Source organism: Ovis canadensis, chromosome 1 (genome assembly GCF_042477335.2).
Source record: "Ovis canadensis isolate MfBH-ARS-UI-01 breed Bighorn chromosome 1, ARS-UI_OviCan_v2, whole genome shotgun sequence".
NCBI classification, from domain to species: Eukaryota; Metazoa; Chordata; class Mammalia; order Artiodactyla; family Bovidae; genus Ovis; species Ovis canadensis.
The window spans coordinates 18333457-18353999 of record NC_091245.1 but is presented as its reverse complement, the minus strand read 5'-3'; the positions used below and the strand labels follow the sequence as shown (position 1 = coordinate 18353999).

Sequence of the window (20543 nt, the reverse complement as noted above, 5' to 3'; positions counted from 1 at the left end):
AGTGATTTGTTTTTTGGCAGGAGGGAGAAGGAAACTTCAAATCTTTGTCATCACACTCTACACCAAGACTAAGGCAGAAGAGCCTCAAGCAATGTGCTGTGTGATGGTGGCTCCTGAAGCACAAGAAAGCAGGTGGCCTTGCTAGGACTAAGAGCGGAAACACAATGAGAAACTGGAAGTTTTGATGAAAGGTTCACACTTGAGAGAATGAAAATCTCATAAAGTTTTCCCTCCCCTTCCCTAATTTAGCCTCATCCTAGATAGACCTCAGTCAATGACCAGATATGAATCCCGAGTAATATCTAAATAAAATCATCAACCTTGCCAACCACTGAACAATCATGGTGATTGATATGCATCCTAAGCTGGGACAATAGTTGGTTCCTTTCTCTTTCTGCAGCTGAAGGAGAATGCAGGATTTCCTCTGGGAGAACCAGAGCTCCGTGTCTGAGTTCATCCTTCTGGGCTTCTCCAAGGATTCCCAAATTAATGCAATCCTCTTCAATGTCTTCCTCTTCCTCTATGCCTCTACTCTTGTGGGCAATGGACTCATTGTCACCTTAATCCACCGGGACTCCCACCTCCATACACCCATGTACTTTTTCCTCTGTGTCCTCTCCATGCTGGATATGAGCTATGTCACCACCACTGTGCCCCAGATGTTGGTGCATCTGGTCTGTCAGAAGAAAACTATCTCTTATGTTGGGTGTGTGGCCCAGATGTACATCTTTCTGGTGTTGGGCATCACTGAGGGCTGGCTGTTCTCTGTCATGGCCTATGATAGATATGTGGCCATCTGCTACCCACTCAGGTACAAGGTTATCATGAGCCCATGGCTGTGTGGGGCAATGGTGGTCTTTTGTGGACTGTGGGGGGTGAGCTGCTCTCTCGTTTACACTGTCTTCACTATGCGCTTGCCCTACTGTGGCCCCAATGAGATCAACCACTTCTTCTGTGAGGTTCCTGCTGTTCTGAAGCTGGCCTGTGCAGATACATCCCTCAATGACCAAGTAGATTTCATTCTAGGTTTCATCCTTCTTCTGGTACCCCTTTCCTTCATTCTGGCTTCTTACATCTGCATCTTTGTCACCATATTGAGAATTCGCTCAGCCCAAGGTCGGCTCAAGGCCTTCTCCACCTGCGCCTCCCACATCACTGTGGTCACCATGTTCTGTGGACCTGCCATGTTTATGTACATGAACCCTGGGGCCAATGCCTCCCCAGAGCGGGACAAGAAACTTGCCCTGTTCTACAACGTCATCTCTGCCTTTCTCAACCCCATCATCTATAGCCTCAGAAACAAAGATGTAAAGAGAGCTTTCCTCAAGCTAACAGGCTGGGGCAGGACCACAGAATGAGGTCCCTGGAACACAGAAGGCTATGACCAGACCTGAAACCATAGGTTCTGTGGTTCTTCCACCCCATCCCCTCCTGTAACCCTATGGACAGGCAAGAATCACTGACTGTTAGGGGAGATGATATGTGAAAGTAAGTACCTGGGTGGGACATGATGATGACTCCAGTGGGCTCTCTTCAAACATCAGGAGACTAAACTATGGACATCTTGCTGAGGAAAGATCCATATCTAATTCTTTCCTGTGTCCCCAGGGCCCAGCAAAGAGTCTGACAAATCAAAGCATTTACTGAAAGCAAATGTTGAGTAACTGAATTCATGAGGATTGGACCTATTAAATCAACTCTAGGTAGATGGGACAAGATGGCTCACAGGACCCAGATTAGCAAACTTGATTTTATCTCAATAAAGAGCATGAACAGATCTAAAGAAACATAGTTTCAGGGTAAAGGAAAGGTGACTTTTGGAATGGGATTCAAGGGTTGGTGACTGTCCATCCAGTATTTCCATGATGTGCCCCTGTTATGGTGAAGAGAAACTTTGAGGGAGTCTCTCAGTATACAGGTAAAATGTCACCCAAAAGAAATTGTAGTGGGTCAGAGCTCATACTTTGCAGCAAACCATCACTTTGTAGGATTGTTGTGAGAAGTCACCGTAGGTGACATTCTCAAAACAGTGCTTGATACACTGCTTGCTTTACATAAACACTGTCATTCTTCTTGTTATAGTTGACTTCTTTTTCCTAACACCTCAGTTACCAAGCAAACTACTGAGACTGTTTCCTCTTACCGAGAGTAGCCATTCTGCTCTCTGGAAAGGGATAGCTAGCAATACAATTGAAAAGGTTGGTATTTGTGTATACTTCATCCTTATGTGGATTTAGGATGTTTGTTGACCATGTTTTGGAAAGTAGTAAGGAGCAGGGTTTGAGGAGAGATCCTGGGGCACTGGGAGAGCAAGTGAGCAAGAGTCATGTACCAAGACTGGCAGGATGCACCAAGCCCCCAAATCACAAACACAAAGAAAGGATAGGAGTTGATGATGCTATCCAGGCCACATCAAGATACTAGTGGGATGACAGGAAGAAATGGGAAGACAAAAGGGTTTGATTAGGCCAGAGAACAGCATGGTAGGATTAGAAGTTGGGGAGAACCAAGAAGAGACTGGATTGTGGAAAATTTAGAGTTGAGAGTGAAAACTATTGAAAGAGTTTATGAATAAGAGTTTATGAATACTTCCATCTGAGAGTAATGTTCCTAGGAAAATTTCAGATTTTTGGTAAAGAGATAGAAGGCAAATTCAGTGAAGAGATTTGGGGTGTGGTTTAATTTTAGGAAACAGGATTTCAGAGAGAAGTTGCTGGGAGAAGACATGAAGGTCAGTATGGGATGGAACATATGGGATGCATGGATGCCCAGGGGCTGAATATTTAGGTAGGCCAATATTTTGTATTGGCCATATTTTGGGTCAATACATTGGCCAAAGATGAAACAGACAAACAGGCTTGGAAAAACAGCTCCTTCATTTACTAATTTTGAGACTTTGGCTGTGGTTCCTAATCACAATGAGGATTTGTGATTCGAGCTTCAGATTTTCTCTTCAGTAAAATGGAGATAATGATACTTACTTTGAAAGGTTTAGAGAGATTGTAGTTTTCTAGGTCCAAAAAAGAGATACCTCTTTAGGTCCAAAAGGTTACACAGGGAAACTTGATGTAAAGGAGTGTTAACCACAATAAAAGTAACGTATAAGTAACTCAGTGTGGTATCCAAGGGCCAAGGGATAGTATCCAAGGGCTGAGGGATAGTAGCCAAGGAAGAATAGAACTGGGAGGGATTCAGACCTCATTGGAGAAGGTGTGGTTCAGGCTCTGAACTGCAAAGGAGTTCACGGATTTCTTCTGGGTCTTCCCTGTAGCTCAGATGGTAAAGAATATGCCCACAATGTGGGAGTCTTGGGTTCGATCCTTGGGTCTGGAAGATCTCCTGGAAAAGGGAATGGCAACCCACTCCAGAATTCTTGCCTGGAGAATTCCATGGACAGAGGAGCCTGGTGGGCTACAGTTCATGAGATCACAGAGGGTCGGACATGACTGAGCGACTAACACTTACTTCACGGATTTAGACAAGCCAGAGTTAGTCTGGAGTTGTTAAGCAACCTATAGGTCACCTTTCAGGGTGCAAGTAAGCTGAGACTATATATTTTTAAAGAAATATGAATTGGACATTTCTAGCTATTGGTTTCCTTGCATTCTCTGAATTCTGAAGCTATTTTAGTAGCTTTGGAAAGTTCAGTTCAGTTCAGTCACTCAGTCGTGTTCAACTCTTTGCGACCCCATGGACTGCAGCACGCCTGGCCTCCCTGTCCATCACCAACTCCCGGAGTTCACTCAAGCTCATGTTCATTGAGTCAGTGATGCCATCCAGCCATCTCATGCTCTGTCATCCCCTTCTTCTCCCACCTTCAATTTTTCCCAGCATCAGAGTCTTTTCAAATGAAAGTTGACTTTGGAAAGTTCATTCTTTTTTTATTCTTTTACTTTACAACACTGTATTGGTTTTGCCATACATCAACATGAATCTGCCACGGGTGTACATGAGTTCCCAATCCTGAACCCCCCTCCCTCTTCCCTCCCCATACCATCTTTCTGGGTCATCCCAGAGCACCAGCCCCAAGCATAAAAAATATCTTTTTTATTATTTTTTTTAATTTTCTCTTTCAACTGCCTACTTTTGTAAAACACAATGTGGGTTTATCACTAGGAAATGAGGAGACAACACAACCGCACTCTTTGCCACATGTTTGTGAACCAAATAACAGATGTGCAGTGACCCACAGTCTTTGAAAGAAGTGATAGTTGTTAACTGATCATTATGCATCTGCTATTTATGTAGTGATTTATGGCCTGAAGAGCTAGTAGGAAGCTGTATTTCCTCAGTTACTTGGTGAACAGTGTTGCTGAGAAACTATTATTCAGTTTCAACTTGACAGCTGAAGTCCATGCATGTCTGCAGTTGTATGTTGTGTCCACCTCTTGCAATCCCATGGCTTCAGCCTCCCAGGCTCCTCTGTCCATGGGGTTCTCCAGACAAGAATACTGGAGCGGGTTTCCATTTCCATCTCCAGGGGATCTTTCCAACCCTGGGATCGGACCTATGTTTCCTGCATTGGCAGGCAGATTCTTTACCACTGAGCCACAAGGGAAGTCCCCTATGCATGTTAAAATCATGCAAAACAAGAACACCCTGGATTTGGCATTGGGAACTGCTGGTTCCTGCCTCTCTTTTCAATGTATGGAATTGTATTTTAAACCAGTATGAGGGATAATGCTTCCTACACCCTGATTATACTTTATTTAAGGGTTGCAATGACAGAGGAAGTGATGTGAATGAGTTCTTTGAAGTATACCTCTCAAATTAAGTGAATTGATTCCATTCCAAAATCTCTGATTAATTGCTTATTAATTATTATGTGTGCTAAGTCGCTTCAGTTGTGTCTCTGACTCATTGCAACCTATAGACTGTAACCTACATGCCCACTCAATATGGTATAGATTGTCAACTATAGATCAGGGGAAAACACTGTGGTATTCGGAAAATGTGACCTGTTGGCTCAAAATTTTGTTCATTGAAATTAATTTACAAAAATGAAATTCACTCTTTTTGCACTAGAAAGTCATTTTCATAAAGCTATAAGAAAGGAAATTATGCAAAAAAATTTTTTTCTGCTTGAGAATATATAGTTCTCAGATATCTCTAGCTTCCTAAAAGCATGGTTTCTAAACTGGAATGGACAGAAGGAGAGTCGATAAGCTGCCTTCAACACAGAGGAAAGTCTAACAGCTAATGGGGCCTGCCCGCCTCGTCCTACCTGTGTGGAGCTTCCAGATAGCATTTGAGAACCTCTCAAATATGTACCACCAGGGTTCAGCAGACATTAAGAAAAACCATCTCATCCAGCAAAAGAATCCTATACAAGGGTATATTCTCGCTATTTGGCAGGCAATGTTCTAAGGGTTTTGTATATATATTACCTCACTTATGGCAAATCACTTCAGTATTCTTGCCTTGAGAACCCCATGAACAGTATGAAAAGGCAAAATGATAGGATACTGAAAGAGGAACTCCCCAGGTCAGTAGGTGCCCAATATGCTACTGAAGATCAGTGGAGAAATAACTCCAGAAAGAATGAAGGGATGGAGCCAAAGCAAAAACAATACCCAGCTGTGGGTGTGACTGGTGATAGAAGCAAGGTCCGATGCTGTGAAGAGCAATATTGCATAGGAACCTGGAATGTCAGGTCCATGAATCAAGGCAAATTGGAAGTGGTCAAACAGGAAATGGCAAGGGTGAATGTTGACATTCTAGGAATCAGCGAACTAAAATGAACTGGAATGGGTGAATTTAACTCAGATGACCATTATATCTACTACTGCAGGCAGGAATCCCTTAGAAGAAATGGAATAGCCATCATGGTCAACAAAAGAGGCTGAAATGCAGTACTTGGATGCAATCTCAAAAATGACAGAATGATCTCTGTTTGTTTCCAAGGCAAACCATTCAATATCACAGTAATCCAAGTCTATGCTCCAACCAGTAACGCTGAAGAAGCTGAAGTTGAATGGTTCTATGAAGACCTACAAGACCTTTTAGAACTAACACCCCCAAAAGATGTCCCTTTCATTCTAGGGGACTGGAATGCAAAAGTAGGAAGTCAAGAAACACCTGGAGTAACAGGCAAATTTGGCCTTGGAATACAGAATGAAGCAGGGCAAAGACTAATAGAGTTTTGCCAAGAAAATGCACTGGTCATAGCAAACACCCTCTTCCAACAACACAAGAGAAGACTCTACACATGGACATCACCAGATGGTCAACACCGAAATCAAATTGGTTATATTCTTTCCGGCCAAAGATGGTGAAGTCAACAAAAACAAGATCAGACTTAAATTGAAGAAAGTAGAGAAAACCACGAGACCTTTCAGGTATGACCTAAATCAAATCCCTTATGATTATACAGTGGAAGTGAGAAATAGATTTAAGGGGCTAGATCTGATAGATAGAGTGCCTGATGAACTATGGATGGAGGTTCGTGACATTGTACACGAGACAGGGATCAAGACCATCCCCATGGAAAAGAAATGGAAAAAAGCAAAATGGCTGTCTGAGGAGGCCTTACAAATAGCTGTGAAAAGAAGAGAAGTGAAAAGCAAAGGAGAAAAGGCAAGATATAAGCATCTGAATGCAGAGTTCCAAAGAATAGCAAGGAGAAATAAGAAAGCCTTCTTCAGCGATCAACGCAAAGAAATAGAGGAAAACAACAGAATGGGAAAGACTAGAGATCTCTTCAAGAAAATTAGAGATACCAAGGGAACATTTCATGCAAAGATGGGCTCGATAAAGGACAGAAATGGTCTGGACCTAACAGAAGCAGAAGATATTAAGAAGAGGTGGCAAGAATACACGGAAAAACTGTACAAAAAAGAGCTTCACGACCTGGATAATCATGATGGTGTGATCACTCACCTAGCCAGACATCCTGGAATGTGAAGTCAAGTGGGCCTTAGAAAGCATCACTACAAACAAAGCTAGTGGAGGTGATGGAATTCCAGTTGAGCTGTTTCAAATCCTGAAAGATGATGCTGGGAAAGTGCTACACTCAATATGCCAGCAAATTTGGAAAACTCAGCAGTGGCCACAGGACTGGAAAAGGTCAGTTTTCATTCCAATCCCAAAGAAAGGCAATGCCAAAGAATGCTCAAACTACTGCACAATTGCACTCATCTCACACACTAGTAAAGTAATGCTCAAAATTCTGCAAGTCAGGCTTCAGCAATACGTGAACCATGAACTTCCTGATGTTCAAGCTGGTTTTAGAAAAGGCAGAGGAACCAGAGATCAAATTGCCAACATCCGCTGGATCATGGAAAAAGCAAGAGAGTTCCAGAAAAACATCTATTTCTGCTTTATTGACTATGCCAAAGCCTTGACTGTGTGGATCACAATAAACTGTGGAAAATTCTGAAAGAGATGGGAATACCAGACCACTTGACCTGCCTCTTGAGAAACCTGTATGCAAGTCAGGAAGCAGCAGTTAGAACTAGACATGGAACAACAGACTGGTTCCAAATAGGAAAAGGAGTACATCAAGGCTGTATATTGTCACCCTGCTTATTTAACTTCTATGCAGAGTACATCATGAGAAACGCTGGCTGGAAGAAGCACAAGCTGGAATCAAGATTGCCAGGAGAAATATCAATAACCTCAGATATGCAGATGACACCACCCTTGTGGCAGAAAGTGAAGAGGAACTAAAAAGCCTCTTGATGAAAGTGAAAGAGGAGAGTGAAAAAGTTGGCTTAAAGCTCAACATTCAGAAAACTAAGATCATGGCATTTGGTCCCACCACTTCATGGCAGACAGATGGGGAAACAGTGGAAAACAGTGTCAGACTTTATTTTGGGGGGCTCCAAAATCACTGCAGATGGTGATTGCAGCCATGAAATTAAAAGATGCTTACTCCTTGGAAGAAAAGTTATGACCAACCTAGATAGCATATTCAAAAGCAGAGATATAACTTTGCCAACAAAGGTCTATCTAGTCAAGGCTATGGTTTTTCCAGCAGTCCTGTATGGATGTGAGAGTTGGACTGTGAAGAAAGCTGAGCACCAAAGAATTGATGTTTTTTGAACTGTGGTGTTGGAGAAGACTCTTGAGAATCCCTTGGACTGCAAGGAGATCCAACCAGTCCATTCTAAAGGAGATGAGCCCTAGGTGTTCTTTGGAGGAACTGATGCTGAAGCTGAAACTTCAATACTTTGGCAACCTCATGTGAAGAGTTGACTCATTGGAAAAGACTCTGATGCTGGGAGGGATAAGGGGCAGGAGGAGAAGGGGACGACAGAGGATGAGATGTTTGGATGGCATCACCGACTCGATGGACGTGAGTTTGAGTGAACTCCAGGAGTTGGTGATGGACAGGGAGGCCTGGCATGCTGTGATTCATGGGGTCTCAAAGAGTTGGACACGACTGAGAGATTGAACTGAACTGAACTGAATGACATAAACACCGATTGCTGATTTATCTAAGATCATGATACAACTATTTGAAAGAATGATAAAGAGGAATAGCGTGGGGAGTGTACATTAAATTTTCATCTATCATAAAGGGAAGGTAATTAGGACTTAAAATCACTCATATGTGCACTATAAAAAACTGATAAGCAATAAATAAATGAACAAACAAAACAAAACAAACACATAGATACAGAGAGCAGAATAATGTTTGCCAGATTGAGGTGTTGGTGGGGATTGGGGTTGAGGAGGAAGAAATGGGTAAAAGGGTTTAAGATGTATGGTAACAAACAGAAGGTAAGTCTTTGATGGGGAGCATGTTGTAAGATACACAGAAGGGGAAATATAATGTACATGTGAAAATTATATGATACTATAAATCAGTGTAACCTCAATAAAATTGATATTTTTACTTTTAGAAGTTTTTTTTTAATGTGGCCATTTTTAAACTCTTTATTGAATTTGTCACAATACTGCTTCTGTTGATTATGTTCTGGTTTTTGACCATGAGTCATGTGGGATCTTAGCTTCCCGATCAAGGATCATACCCTCACCTCCTGCACTGGAAGTCTCAACCACTGGACCACCAGGAAAATCCCAATAAAATAATTTTTAAGTTAATTTTTTTTACTCTTATTTAATTAAAATATTTTAGATTTTTTTTTTTCAGTATCATTGTCTTTGTCATCACCAAGGCCACTTTTTAACTTCTCTAACAGTTTTCCGGAGTACACCAGTTACTACAGACTCTTTGAATCCATGTATGGTGGGAGATTTTATCCCAAGTCACAAATAGCCATTTATATACTGTAACATTTGGTTTTGTTTGCTTTGGTCCTGCTAATGGTATAAATTATTTCCACAACTTATCTACCTGCTCTCTTTTTCTTCTCTTTTTTTGCATGCAGCATGTTTTCTTGTAACAACCATGTATGCAATATTTAAAGAACTATAACAAAATGAAGATCTGTAAACCCACCAACAGAAGAGCAAATAGACAATTACCAGTTCCAGTGTTTCCCCTGATACATTCCTCTCATACATGCACACTCTCACTCTGTCCTGGACTTTGTAATTATTTCCTTATTTCTCTATGTAGTTTTACCACATACACGTATGGCTTTATGTAAAACATAGTTTTGTTTCTTCTATTCACCAACTTTATGTACATGTAACCATAGTGCATGGATTCTGTGGCTTGCTTTTGTTCCACATCATGCTTTTGACTTTCATGTCATCTTGATCTCTTGGTCACTGAGTTCATTTTATTGCTCTCCAGTATTGCATCATATGAATCTAACGTCTCAAGGATATGTACCCATTCTCTTGTTGACGGGCATTTGGGAAACAAAAGGCTTTTGCTATTTCGAAGCAAGTCACTGTAAACATTCTTGCATTCATGTGTATTAACCCACTTGCACAGAGATTCTCCCGGCTGCACTGCCAGGATTAACATTACTGGGTAATGTGGTAGTACAATTCACACTCCCACCAGGTGTGTATGAGATGGGCCAGCCTCTACAAGCTCACCACCCTTTTGCTATTCTCCTACTTCCTAGTTTTGTGGTCATGTAGTGATTGAGAATGGGTATCTTATTGTTAATACTAATGAAGATTAATGCTATCCTTTCACATGCTTAAGGGCGATTCCTATTTCATCATTTGTGAAGTGTTTTAAGTCTTTTACTTATTTTTCTACTGTATTTTTTTGGTAATTCTCTCACAGATTTATATACATACTAAATATATTCTATGTGCTCATCCTTTGTCATATATATATATTTCAAATAATTATATATATATTTACACATATTGCAATAATTTCTCCCAGTTTGGGGTTTGTATTTTTCCCCTCTTCACACTCACATACACACATACACACTCATAAACACAAACACGTACATAGAAATAAACACGCTCACACACACTTTCGACTATGTGCACACACATAGTGCTTGGCTTCTATCCAGCACATAGACAATGCTTTATTTTTACTATTTTAAGTATTTATTATTGTTTTCATTGGATTCTCATCTTTGGTAAAATCACTGAGAGAGAAAATATAGATCCAACAAGAGGACTGAGGACAAAACTTCAGTTCAGTTCAGTTCAATCACTCAGCTGTGTCTGACTCTTTGTGACCCCATGGACTGCAGCACGCTAGGCTTCCCTGTCCATCACCAGCTCCCAGAGTTTACTCAAACTCATGTCCATTGAGTCGGTGATGCCATCCAGCCATCTCATGCTCTGTCGTCCCCTTCTCCTCCCACCTTCAATCTTTTCCAGCATCAGGATCTTTTCAAATGAATCAGTTCTTTGCATCACGTGGCCAAAGTATTGGAGTTACAACTTCAGCATCAGTCCTTCCAATGAATATTCAGGACTGACTTCCTTTAGGAAGGACTGGTGGGATCTCCTTGCAGTCCAAGGGACTCTCAAGAGTCTTCTTCAACACCACAGTTAAAAAGCATCAGTTCTTCAGTGCTCAGCTTTCTTTATACTTCAACTCTCACATCCATACATGACTACTTAGGATTTCCCAATTTCAAGACTGAGACAGGATGAGAGCCCAGCAGGACGCTGAGAAGGCGAGGTTGTTCACTCATTCAGTCAACAAACGTCTGTCGGTCACCTGTCAAGGGCCAGGCTCCAGGGTGGGGCCTGCGGTGGGCACATTGGATGTGGCGCTTCCCCTACGGACCTCACTGGGGCGGGTGCGAGGCCACACCATGCAGTCACTGAGTGCCTGCCATGTGCCAGGCCCTGCTCCAAGCAGCAGAGGACACAGAGGGAACAGACAAGGTCCCCGGTCCACAGGCCCCTGTTCCACTCTATGCAGTGTGACACGTGGGACAAGAGAGGGAACTCCTGGGTGCCGTGGGCACAGTGAGGGACTGTCAGGGCCCACGCAGCCCAGGGGGGTCAGGGAAGGCTTCCTAGGGCCCTCGCTGCCCAGAGAGAGCAGAGGGAGTAGACTTCATGAGGACGGGCTAGGAGGTGCCGAGCAAGACAACTCCACGCAGAGGGAGGGCAGCACAAGAGTCCAGGGCGTTCAGGGGAGGAAGGTGCCCAGGTCACTGCTGCAGGCTCTAGGAAAGCCCAGAAGATGAGGGCTGAGCAGGGCGTTGGGCTTTGGTGATAAGGAAATCTCTGATGTTCAGGAGGACAGTTACAGTAAATGAGGCAGTGGAAGCCACGTTATAAGGAATTAAGAACTGAGTGGGTAGTGAGGATGCAAAGGGGGTATGTGCAGACCAGAGTTCAGTGTTTGGTTGTTCATGGAAGGAGAGGAAAAACAGGGAGAAGGAAATCTCGTTTAATAATGTCCACTGGGAACTCCAGGACCCCGAGACGGCTGCAGGAGCTGCAGGGCCCCTTCTCTTCTCTCTGCCCTGTCACCCACCCATGTGATAAAAAGGCCTCAACCTTCCCCTCCGCTGCCCAAAGCGCCCTGCTTACCTGGTGCAGATAGGAGCCTGCTCTGAGCTCCCACCCGCTGGGCGAGCGTGGGGCTAGACTAACGCTTGTTCTGAGGGGGGATCTCAGATGTGCAGATGGATCCGTTTCACCTGTGCCGCTGCTCATTATTCAGCCACTAGTCACTTAAAGGTGAGTAGGAAACCCACAGAAACTGAGACACCTCAAACCCCCCTTCTCCGCATCTGAGGAGCACCCAGGAAGCAGGCTGATAGGAGTCTGGAAGCTGCGAGTGTCTGAGAGCATCTTAAAGTCCAAGGACACCCGACAGTGCAGGGGCCTGCTGACCGCCGTCCTGTGTCTCGGGCAGATTCCTGTGGATCCACAGAGCAATGACCCGAGTCAGTCGGACAAACAGGACGTGCTCTGCATGTGCTTCAGCCCCTCCGAGGAGACGCTGATCGCCAGCACCAGCAAGAGCCAGCTCTACAGCATCACCATGTCCCTGACGGAGATCAGCAAGATGAGTCTCGCAGCAGCGCTTCCTGCTTCCTTCCTGGTCACCACTGGGCAAATTTGGATCCAATTCCTGAGCGTAAGCCCATTCACCCCTTCATAACAAAGCAAAAGAAACTCTAATTTCAATATGTCCTTGGAGGAGCACTCCAACACCCGCAGGGGGCCAGGGTGGGGGACGCCAGAATCTGATTGTTGTAGCCTCTTTGAATGGCATCACCAACTCGATGGACATGAGTTTGAGCAAGCTCCAGGAGTTGGTGATGGACAGGGAAGCCTGGTGTGCTGCAGTCCATGGGGTCGCAAAGACTCAGACACGACTGAGAACACCTTGGAGGTCTCTCTCAGATTTAAATTGTACCTATCTTTTCCTCAGTAAGCAAGTGTACTTCAGGTATTTAATGTACTACAGTACCTGCTCCTGTGCACAAAGACATTTATGTGTAAAGATTTATCATTGCTTTTGTTTTTAAATAATAAAGAAAGCCAGTATGAATACACTGTCGATACTGCAGCAAAAAGGATAAAAAAGAAGCACTTTGTACTTATAAAAGGTTCATTTTATCAAGCAGACATACAGTTTTAAATTTGTATGCAGATAATAGCATGGACTCAAAATATAGCCTGCAGACTTTGGCAGAACAACAAGGAAAATAAACCACCTACAATCACAGGAGGTTTTAATATATCTCTCTCAGCAATGATGGAGTGTGGAGATGTGTGTCCAGGCATATCAGGGTGATGATGAGCCCTTGCCAAGGACTGAGCTCAGGAAAAGAAGAAGGAAGGCACCGAAGAGGGTCCTGTTGGCCGTGGGGTCACTGGAGAAGCCAAGCAGGATAAATTCAGAAACCCAGCTTTGGTTCTGCCCTGGAGGCATCCACATGATGGGCCTATAAGAGGATCACATTCCTTTAAATGCCATCTAAAATATGATAGTTGAATAAGAACTGGAGGCAGACAGGCTATGATTTTAATTTTGAGCCCACTACTCACCTAGAGCCTTGCACAGTTACTTAACCTCTCTGAGCCTCATCTGTAAAACATGGCTAATAACACTCATCTTTCAGGGTGTTTAGGAAGAGTTGGGGCAACATATATGAAACATCTCATATTAAAACAATGCCTTAAAGCACTGCTGCTGTTGCTGCTGCTAAGTCGCTTCAGTCGTGTCTGACTCTGTGCGACCGCAGAGATGGCAGCCCACCAGGCTCCGCCGTCCCTGGGATTCTCCAGGCAAGAACACTGGAGTGGGTTGCCATTTCCTTCTCCAATGGATGAAAGTGAAAAGTGAAAGGGAAGTCGCTCAGTCGTGTCCGACTCCTAGCAACCCCGTGGACTGCAGCCTACCAGGCTCCTCCGTCCATGGGATTTGCAGGCAAGAGTGCTAAATAGCAATAAATACTCATTTGCAATCTCCCAGGCTTATTCCCCAACCCTCAGAGGAAAAATTGCTTGCTCAAATGTCTAGTAACAATCAACTTACACAATATCATCTCCAGCCCCCAAACCTGCAGAAGTGGTCTCCCCTTCTGCCTTAGAGGTCATTTGTCTGGATATGTTGCAAGCCTCTCCTCACCCTGAGAACATGTTTCTTTGACAACTGATGATAGGAAGCTTTATCAATAAAGGGTGACAGAGGGGCACTGTGATGATGGAAGGAGGAGACTGAGGTTGGGGCTTCAATTTCTCCTTCCTCAGTTACTCAGCTGGAATGCCAGTAAGTTGGTGGGGACCATCCACAGTCACATAGTCAGGCCACACATATTCTCCCTACCCAGTGATCACTTCTAGGAAAACTCTGGCCTGTGACTCCACCCTAACTTCCAGTAGCAGACTGTGTATTCCTGTGGCAGTCACACCCTCTTTGAAAATGTCTGAGTTTAATTTCCTTTTTTTTTTTTCTTTCTGGTGAGAGAAGATGGTGGTTTCAAGAGGAGGAGGAGGAAGGAGGGAAAGTGAAAGTTGTTCAGTCGTGTCTGACTCATTGCGACCCCATGGATAATACAGTCCATGGAATTCTCCAGGCCAGAATAATGGAGTGGGTAGCCTTTCCCTTCTTCATGGGATCTTCCCAACTGAGGAATCGAACCCCAGTCTCCTGCATTGCAGGCAGATTCTTTACCAGCTGAGCCACAAGGGAAGTCCAAGAAGGATGGAAGTAATTCCTAAATCCTTAGGCCCTATGAACTCTTCTTTAGCTATAAGGCTGCTGCTGCTACTGCTAAGTCACTTCAGTCGTGTCCAACTCTGTGTGACCCCATAGATGGCAGCCCATCAGGCTCCCCCGTCCCTGGGATTCTCCAGGCAAGAACACTGGAGTAGGTTGGCAGTAGCTGCTTTTTTTTCTTTTTTCTTTTTTGCTACTTCTGGATTTCTTCAAGTTCCCTTTTATGCCTTTTAGCAGTTATCTACCTTTAACTAGTCTAGTCAAGGCTATGGTTTTTCCAGTAGTCATGTATAGATGTGAGAGTTGGACTATAAAGAAAGCTGAGCGCTGAAGAATTGATGCTTTTGAACTGTGGTGTTGGAGAAGACTCTTGAGAGTCCCTTGGACTGCAAGGAGATCCAACCAGTCCATCCTAAAGGAGATCAGTCCTAGGTGTTCTTTGGAAGGACTGATGCTGAGGCTGAAACCCCAATACTTTGGCCACCTCATGTGAAGAGCTGACTCATTGGAAAAGACCCTGATGCTGGGAGGGATTGAGGGCAGGAGGATAAGGGGATGACAGAGGATGAGATGGCTGGATGGCACCACTGACTCGATGGACATGAGTTTGGGTAAACTCCACTGTGGGTGATGGACAGGAAGGCCTGGCGTGCTGTAGTTCATGGGGTTGCAAAGAGTGAGATACAACTGAATGACTGAACTGAACTGATATGTCTATCACATCTGCAGATGCTTGCCTAGGTCTCTAGCATGGAAGAATACATCCCCTGTATCCCCGCCACCCACACACACTCTGTTACACACACAACCTTTATTCCCACATTAGGATCCAATGGAAACAGTGACAGATTTTATTTTGGGGGGCTCCAAAATCACTGCAGATGGTGACTTCAGCCACGAAATTAAAAGACGCTTACCCCTTAGAAGAAAAGCTATGACAAACCTAGACAGCATATTAAAAAGCAGAAACTACTTTGCCAACAAAGGTCCATATAGTCAAAGCTATGGTTTTCCAGTAGTCGTGCATGGATGTGAGAGTTGGACCATAGAGAAGACTGAGTACGGAAAAACTGATGTTATTGAACTGTGGTGTTGGAGAAGACTCTTGAGAGTCCATTGGACTGCAAGCAGATCAAGCCAGGCAATCCTAAAGGAAATCAGTCCTGAATGTTCATTGGAAGGACTGATTCTGAAGCTGAAGCTCCAATCCTTTGGCTACCTGATATGAAGGACTGACTCATTTGAAAAGACCCTGATACTGGAAAAGATTGAAGGCAGGAGGAGAAGTGGACAACAGAGGATGAGATGGTTGGATGGCATCACTGAGTCAATGGATATGAGTTTGAACAAGCTCCGGGAGTTGATGATGGACAGGGAGGCCTGGCGTGCTGCAGTCCCTGAGGTCACCAAGAGTCAGACACGACTTAGCAACTGAGCAACAACAACAAGGATCCAGCTTAGTATTATTCCACTAAGAGGCCTTTTCAGACCTATTCCACCATCTCCCACTCCCAAACCTTAATTAGGTGCTTTCTCTATTTCTCAGAACCCCTTGTGGTTATTGGCAAGTTATAACCCTGGTAATCCTAGAAGGTTCTGATAAAAGTTTTAGGCTCCAGCATCTCAGCAAAAAAATTTTCCCTTTCATACTAACTTTGTTCTCACTCATTGACTTGGAATATCTATTATAAAATATAGATAAAGGTGTGAGTATATAACCTCCTTTCAGAAACAGTAATAGCTAATGTTATTCATGGGGTTGCAAAGAGTCGGACATGACTGAATGACTGAACTGAACTGAACTGAATGTTTAGAGAAAACTTTCTATGCGCCAGGCATTGCTATATGAACTTATCCTCATAACAACTCATTGAGGTAAGTACTAGTACCTCCATTTTTACAGATGGAAAAAAATTAACTAAATCATACAGAAAGTAAGTGATTCACTCCAAATTATAGGATGATGGACCTGGGATTTGAACCAAGGCATTTTAGCTTCAGAGCCAACTCTTAATCATTAAATTCTCCTGCTGCATGGAAACAGGCTCTAATTGGGAGGGATAAAGAATGCAAACTGCCCCTATCTGCTCCTCCATTTGAGTTCCTTGAAGTCTGGCATGAGATACTACAGAATCATGGCCTACAATTTATGACCACCAGATAAGACAGAATCAGACTCCTCCTAGGACAAAGAGCTAAACTGGCAGCCATAGACTCTCTCCTGATAAAGCTTCCTCCATCTCCCCCATCACTTGGATGTGGGAGCCATGGGGTTACATTGGAAGCAGAAGGAATCTATAGAAAGAGACTTGGGAAATACCATCCTGCATGCCATCCCTGGTGGCTCAGAGGATAAAGCGTCTGCCTGCAATGTAGGAGACCCAGGTTCGATCCCTGGGTTGGGAAGATCCCCTGGAGAAGGAAATGGCAACCCACTCCAGTATTCTTGTCTAGAAAATCCCATGGACAGAGGAGCCTGACAGGCTACAGTCCACGGGGTCCCAAAGATTCAGACACGACTGAGCGACTTCACTTTCACTTTCTTTTCATGCCATCCTCAGTCACTTCAGTTGTGCCCAACTCTGTGTGACCTATGGACTATATAGCCCGCCAGGCTTCTCAGTCCTTGGGATTCTCCAGGCAAGAATATTGGAACGGATTGTCATGCCCTCCTCTAGGGGATCTTCCCAGCCCAGGAATTGAACCATATCTCCTGTATCTCCTGCACAGCAGTCAGCTTCTTTACCCGCTGAGCCACCTGGGAAGCCAATTACCAGATTAGAGCTTAGTAAATCCTTGTAAAAGCCTCCCTCAGACTCTGCGACCCCATGGACTATAGCCTACCAGGCTCCTCTGTCTATGGGATTTTCCAGGCAATAGTACTAGGGTGAATTGCCATTTCCTTCTCCAGGGGATCTTCCCAACCCAGGGATCGAACCCTGGTCTCTTGCATTGTAGACAGACGCTTTACCATCTGAGCCACCAGGGAAGTCCAATTACTGGATTCAGTTCAGTTCAGTTCAGTCACTCAATCGTGTCCGACTCTTTGCAACTCCATGAATTGCAGCACGCCAGGCCTCCCTGTCCATCACCAACTCCCAGAGTTCACTCAGACTCACGTCCATCGAGTCAGTGATGCCATCCAGCCATCTCATCCTCTGTCGTCCCCTTCTCCCCTCCTCTGCTCCCAATCCCTCCCAGCATCAGGGTCTTTTCCAATGAGTCAACTTTTTGCATGAGGTGGCCAAGTACTGGAGTTTCAGCTTTAGCATCATTCCTTCCAAAGAAATCCCAGGACTGATCTCCTTCAGAATGGACTGGTTGGATCTCCTTGCAGTCCAAGGGACTCTCAAGAGTCTTCTCCAACACCACAGTTCAAAAGCATCGATTCTTCGGTGCTCAGCCTTCTTCACAGTCCAACTCTCACATCCATCCATGACTACTGGAAATACCATAGCCTTGACTAGATGGACCTTAGTCGGCAAAGTAATGTCTCTGCTTTTGAATATACTATCTAGGTTGGTCATAACTTTTCTTCCAAGGAGTAAACGTCTTTTAATATCATGGCTGCAATCACCATCTGCAGTGATTTTGAAGGTGAAGGTGAAGATGAAGTCACTCAGTCGTGTCTGACTCTTCGCGACCCCATGGACTGTTACATACTAGGCTTCTCCATCCATGGGATTCTCCAAGCAAGAATACTGGAGTGGGTTGCCATTTCCTTCTCCAAGGGATCTTCCCAACCCAGGGATCAAACCCGGGTCTCCTGCATTGGAGGCAGACGCTTTAACCTCTGAGCCACCATTTTGGAGCCCCCCACAATAAAGTCTGACACTGTTTCCACTGTTTCCCCATCTATTTAGAGCTTAGTAAATCCTTGTAAAAGCCTTTCTCTTAGTCAACCTTGATTTCCATAGGAATGAGGACATTATTTAGTGGGAAAAAAAAAAATGTCTCCCAAGATTTTGTTAGCCCAGCAGTCTCTGTCACAACTTGCAACAGCCAAGGTCTCTAAAGAATAGGGGAGTGGGTCTTAATCATTGTGGTCGCTGATATCATTGTTAAAGGCTTCCCCCAGCACAACCACCATTGTCCTTTCATGACATCTCTTAGCTGGACTTGGAGATCTGGAGCTTAGGAAATTCATTTTCGGTTTCTAACTCCTAGAACATGGGTTGGCAGAGAGGACCTTTCCATATATATTTCCTAAATGAACAAATGGAAGAAGGTGGAGGTCTAGGAAGAAAGAAGGGGAAGGGACTGAAGTGTGAGGTGAGGAGGAAGGAAGAGTGCAGATCAAGGGAGGGGCTGGAGGGATGCTGGGCACAGCACAGAGAAGACCCAGTGGCTGGTGAACCTGGCCACTGCTGACCACCAGCCCCCACAGATGTCTGGATTCCATAGCCCCAAGCCCAGTGACCATCTCACCCCTCTGGAATCCACAGAAACAGGTCACAGAGAGAGACAGTCACTTGTTCTTAAGGAAAGAGACTGAACAGGAAGCACTCAGGGCAACTGATTCCAGTGAGGCAGGATTGCAGGCAACCCAGTCTCCAGAAAAACACTAGGCTTCTGAGAGGTGGAGGGATGAACTCCTTGCCTTTTCTCCATTGCTCAGCTCCTTGCACTTGACCTGGCAAGCCCTAGCTCCTGAAGTCCTTGCCTGTCAAGTTCTCAGGTGTAGATGGAGGGAGCCTCAGCCAATCCAAGCTCCTCTTAAAGGACCAAGCTACTGAGGCTTAATGGTCCTGCTTCCTTACCAGACTTTCCTGGGAGAGCAAGGGGAGGGCCATCCCCCTCCCTCCTGCCACCACCATCCCTGTGCCCAGTGAAGATGCCAATTGGAATTCCTTGAATGTTTTCAACAAGAACCCTACAAGGAAGAGGTCCCTGTGGACAGAGCAGGAGAAAACCTCCCCAATGGGGAGGCATAGTGACCTGTCTATTTCCTTTTCCAACCTTCTGAGGGATATGACCAGCCTCGGGGAGAGGATATTATACCTGGTCTTCTCATAGAGATGTTAAGAACCGAAGGCCTCATGTTGATTCTCCTCTTACCTCTAAAATCCCTGTGCCCCAACTTGTCAATTAGAACATGTTTGAGTCACACCCTTATTTCTTCTGAACAATTTTGAGCAAATCAAAATCTCCCTCTATTCCTGACCAGAATAACAACTGAACTCTAACTAAACTCTAACTGAAATTCTTCCTGCTGTCCCAGAGCTGGTTCTGATTACCAGTGGAGTTGGGCCAGCCATTGGTAGGAGGAGGAAGGCTGGACTCTGGATGCTGAATTTTGAGTCAGCTGGGCCTGCAGACCTCAAGGAGAAGAGGGTGGGCTGGCAAGAGAGGAAAAGCTAAGGCTGTGGCAATCCTAACAACCGGGGACTCTCTGTGGAGGTTGAGAATGCCTCTGAAAGGGACTTTTGTGGGAATTAGCTCTCGTTTGCTAAAACAAGTACCTTAGAAGGTTTCTGGGTTTATGTCTGGGGAGGAAGCTGAGGGAAATGGCAGGAGGTGATGATGGTACTAATGATCAAGAGCACATTAGTGGTCCTTTGGGACAGCCTCACACACAAAGCACTTTGATGTGTATTTTCTCTCAGGTCCTCCTGGCACATCTGGGAGGGAGTGTTGTGATTCTCGTTTTACAGATAATGACGATGATGGTGACCCACTGAGTGCTCGTGATGGGCCAAGTCTTGAGGGAGTCAGTGATGCTCATTTTGGTCACTTCACTGTTAAGTCATTAAGGGCCTTCAAGGTCAACCTGTCCATCTCCTTACTCTCTTTTACAGCCATGAAAATTAAAGGTCAGAGAAGCAAAGTCACTGCCCTGCATGAGTTACAGTGTAGGTGATTCAGACTTAGAAATCCTGCCCCTCCTACCTATGTTCCCCTCTATGAATTGGCAGAAAAAGCTGTCTATGTGTCCAGTGATAATCAGTTAATTGCAGCCATCTCATCAGGCATGCTCTCATCATTTTTATCCCTGGGAATTTGTATCCCCCAA

At 44.5% G+C, this 20543-nt stretch overlaps 1 protein-coding gene across 1 annotated transcript; it reads left to right on the top strand.

Annotated features, from left to right (window-relative positions):
* The first annotated feature begins 410 nt into the window (after positions 1–410).
* LOC138439515 (putative olfactory receptor 2B3) lies at positions 411–1358 on the top strand. Its single transcript, XM_069588432.1, has one exon. It carries the CDS (start codon positions 411–413, stop codon positions 1356–1358), a length of 948 nt encoding a protein of 315 aa, XP_069444533.1.
* Positions 1359–20543: the final 19185 nt, after the last annotated feature.

Coding starts and splice junctions, on each gene's coding strand:
- LOC138439515 (XM_069588432.1), top strand. CDS start 411: ATGCAGGATTTCCTCTGGGAGAACCAGAGCTCCGTGTCTGAGTTCATC.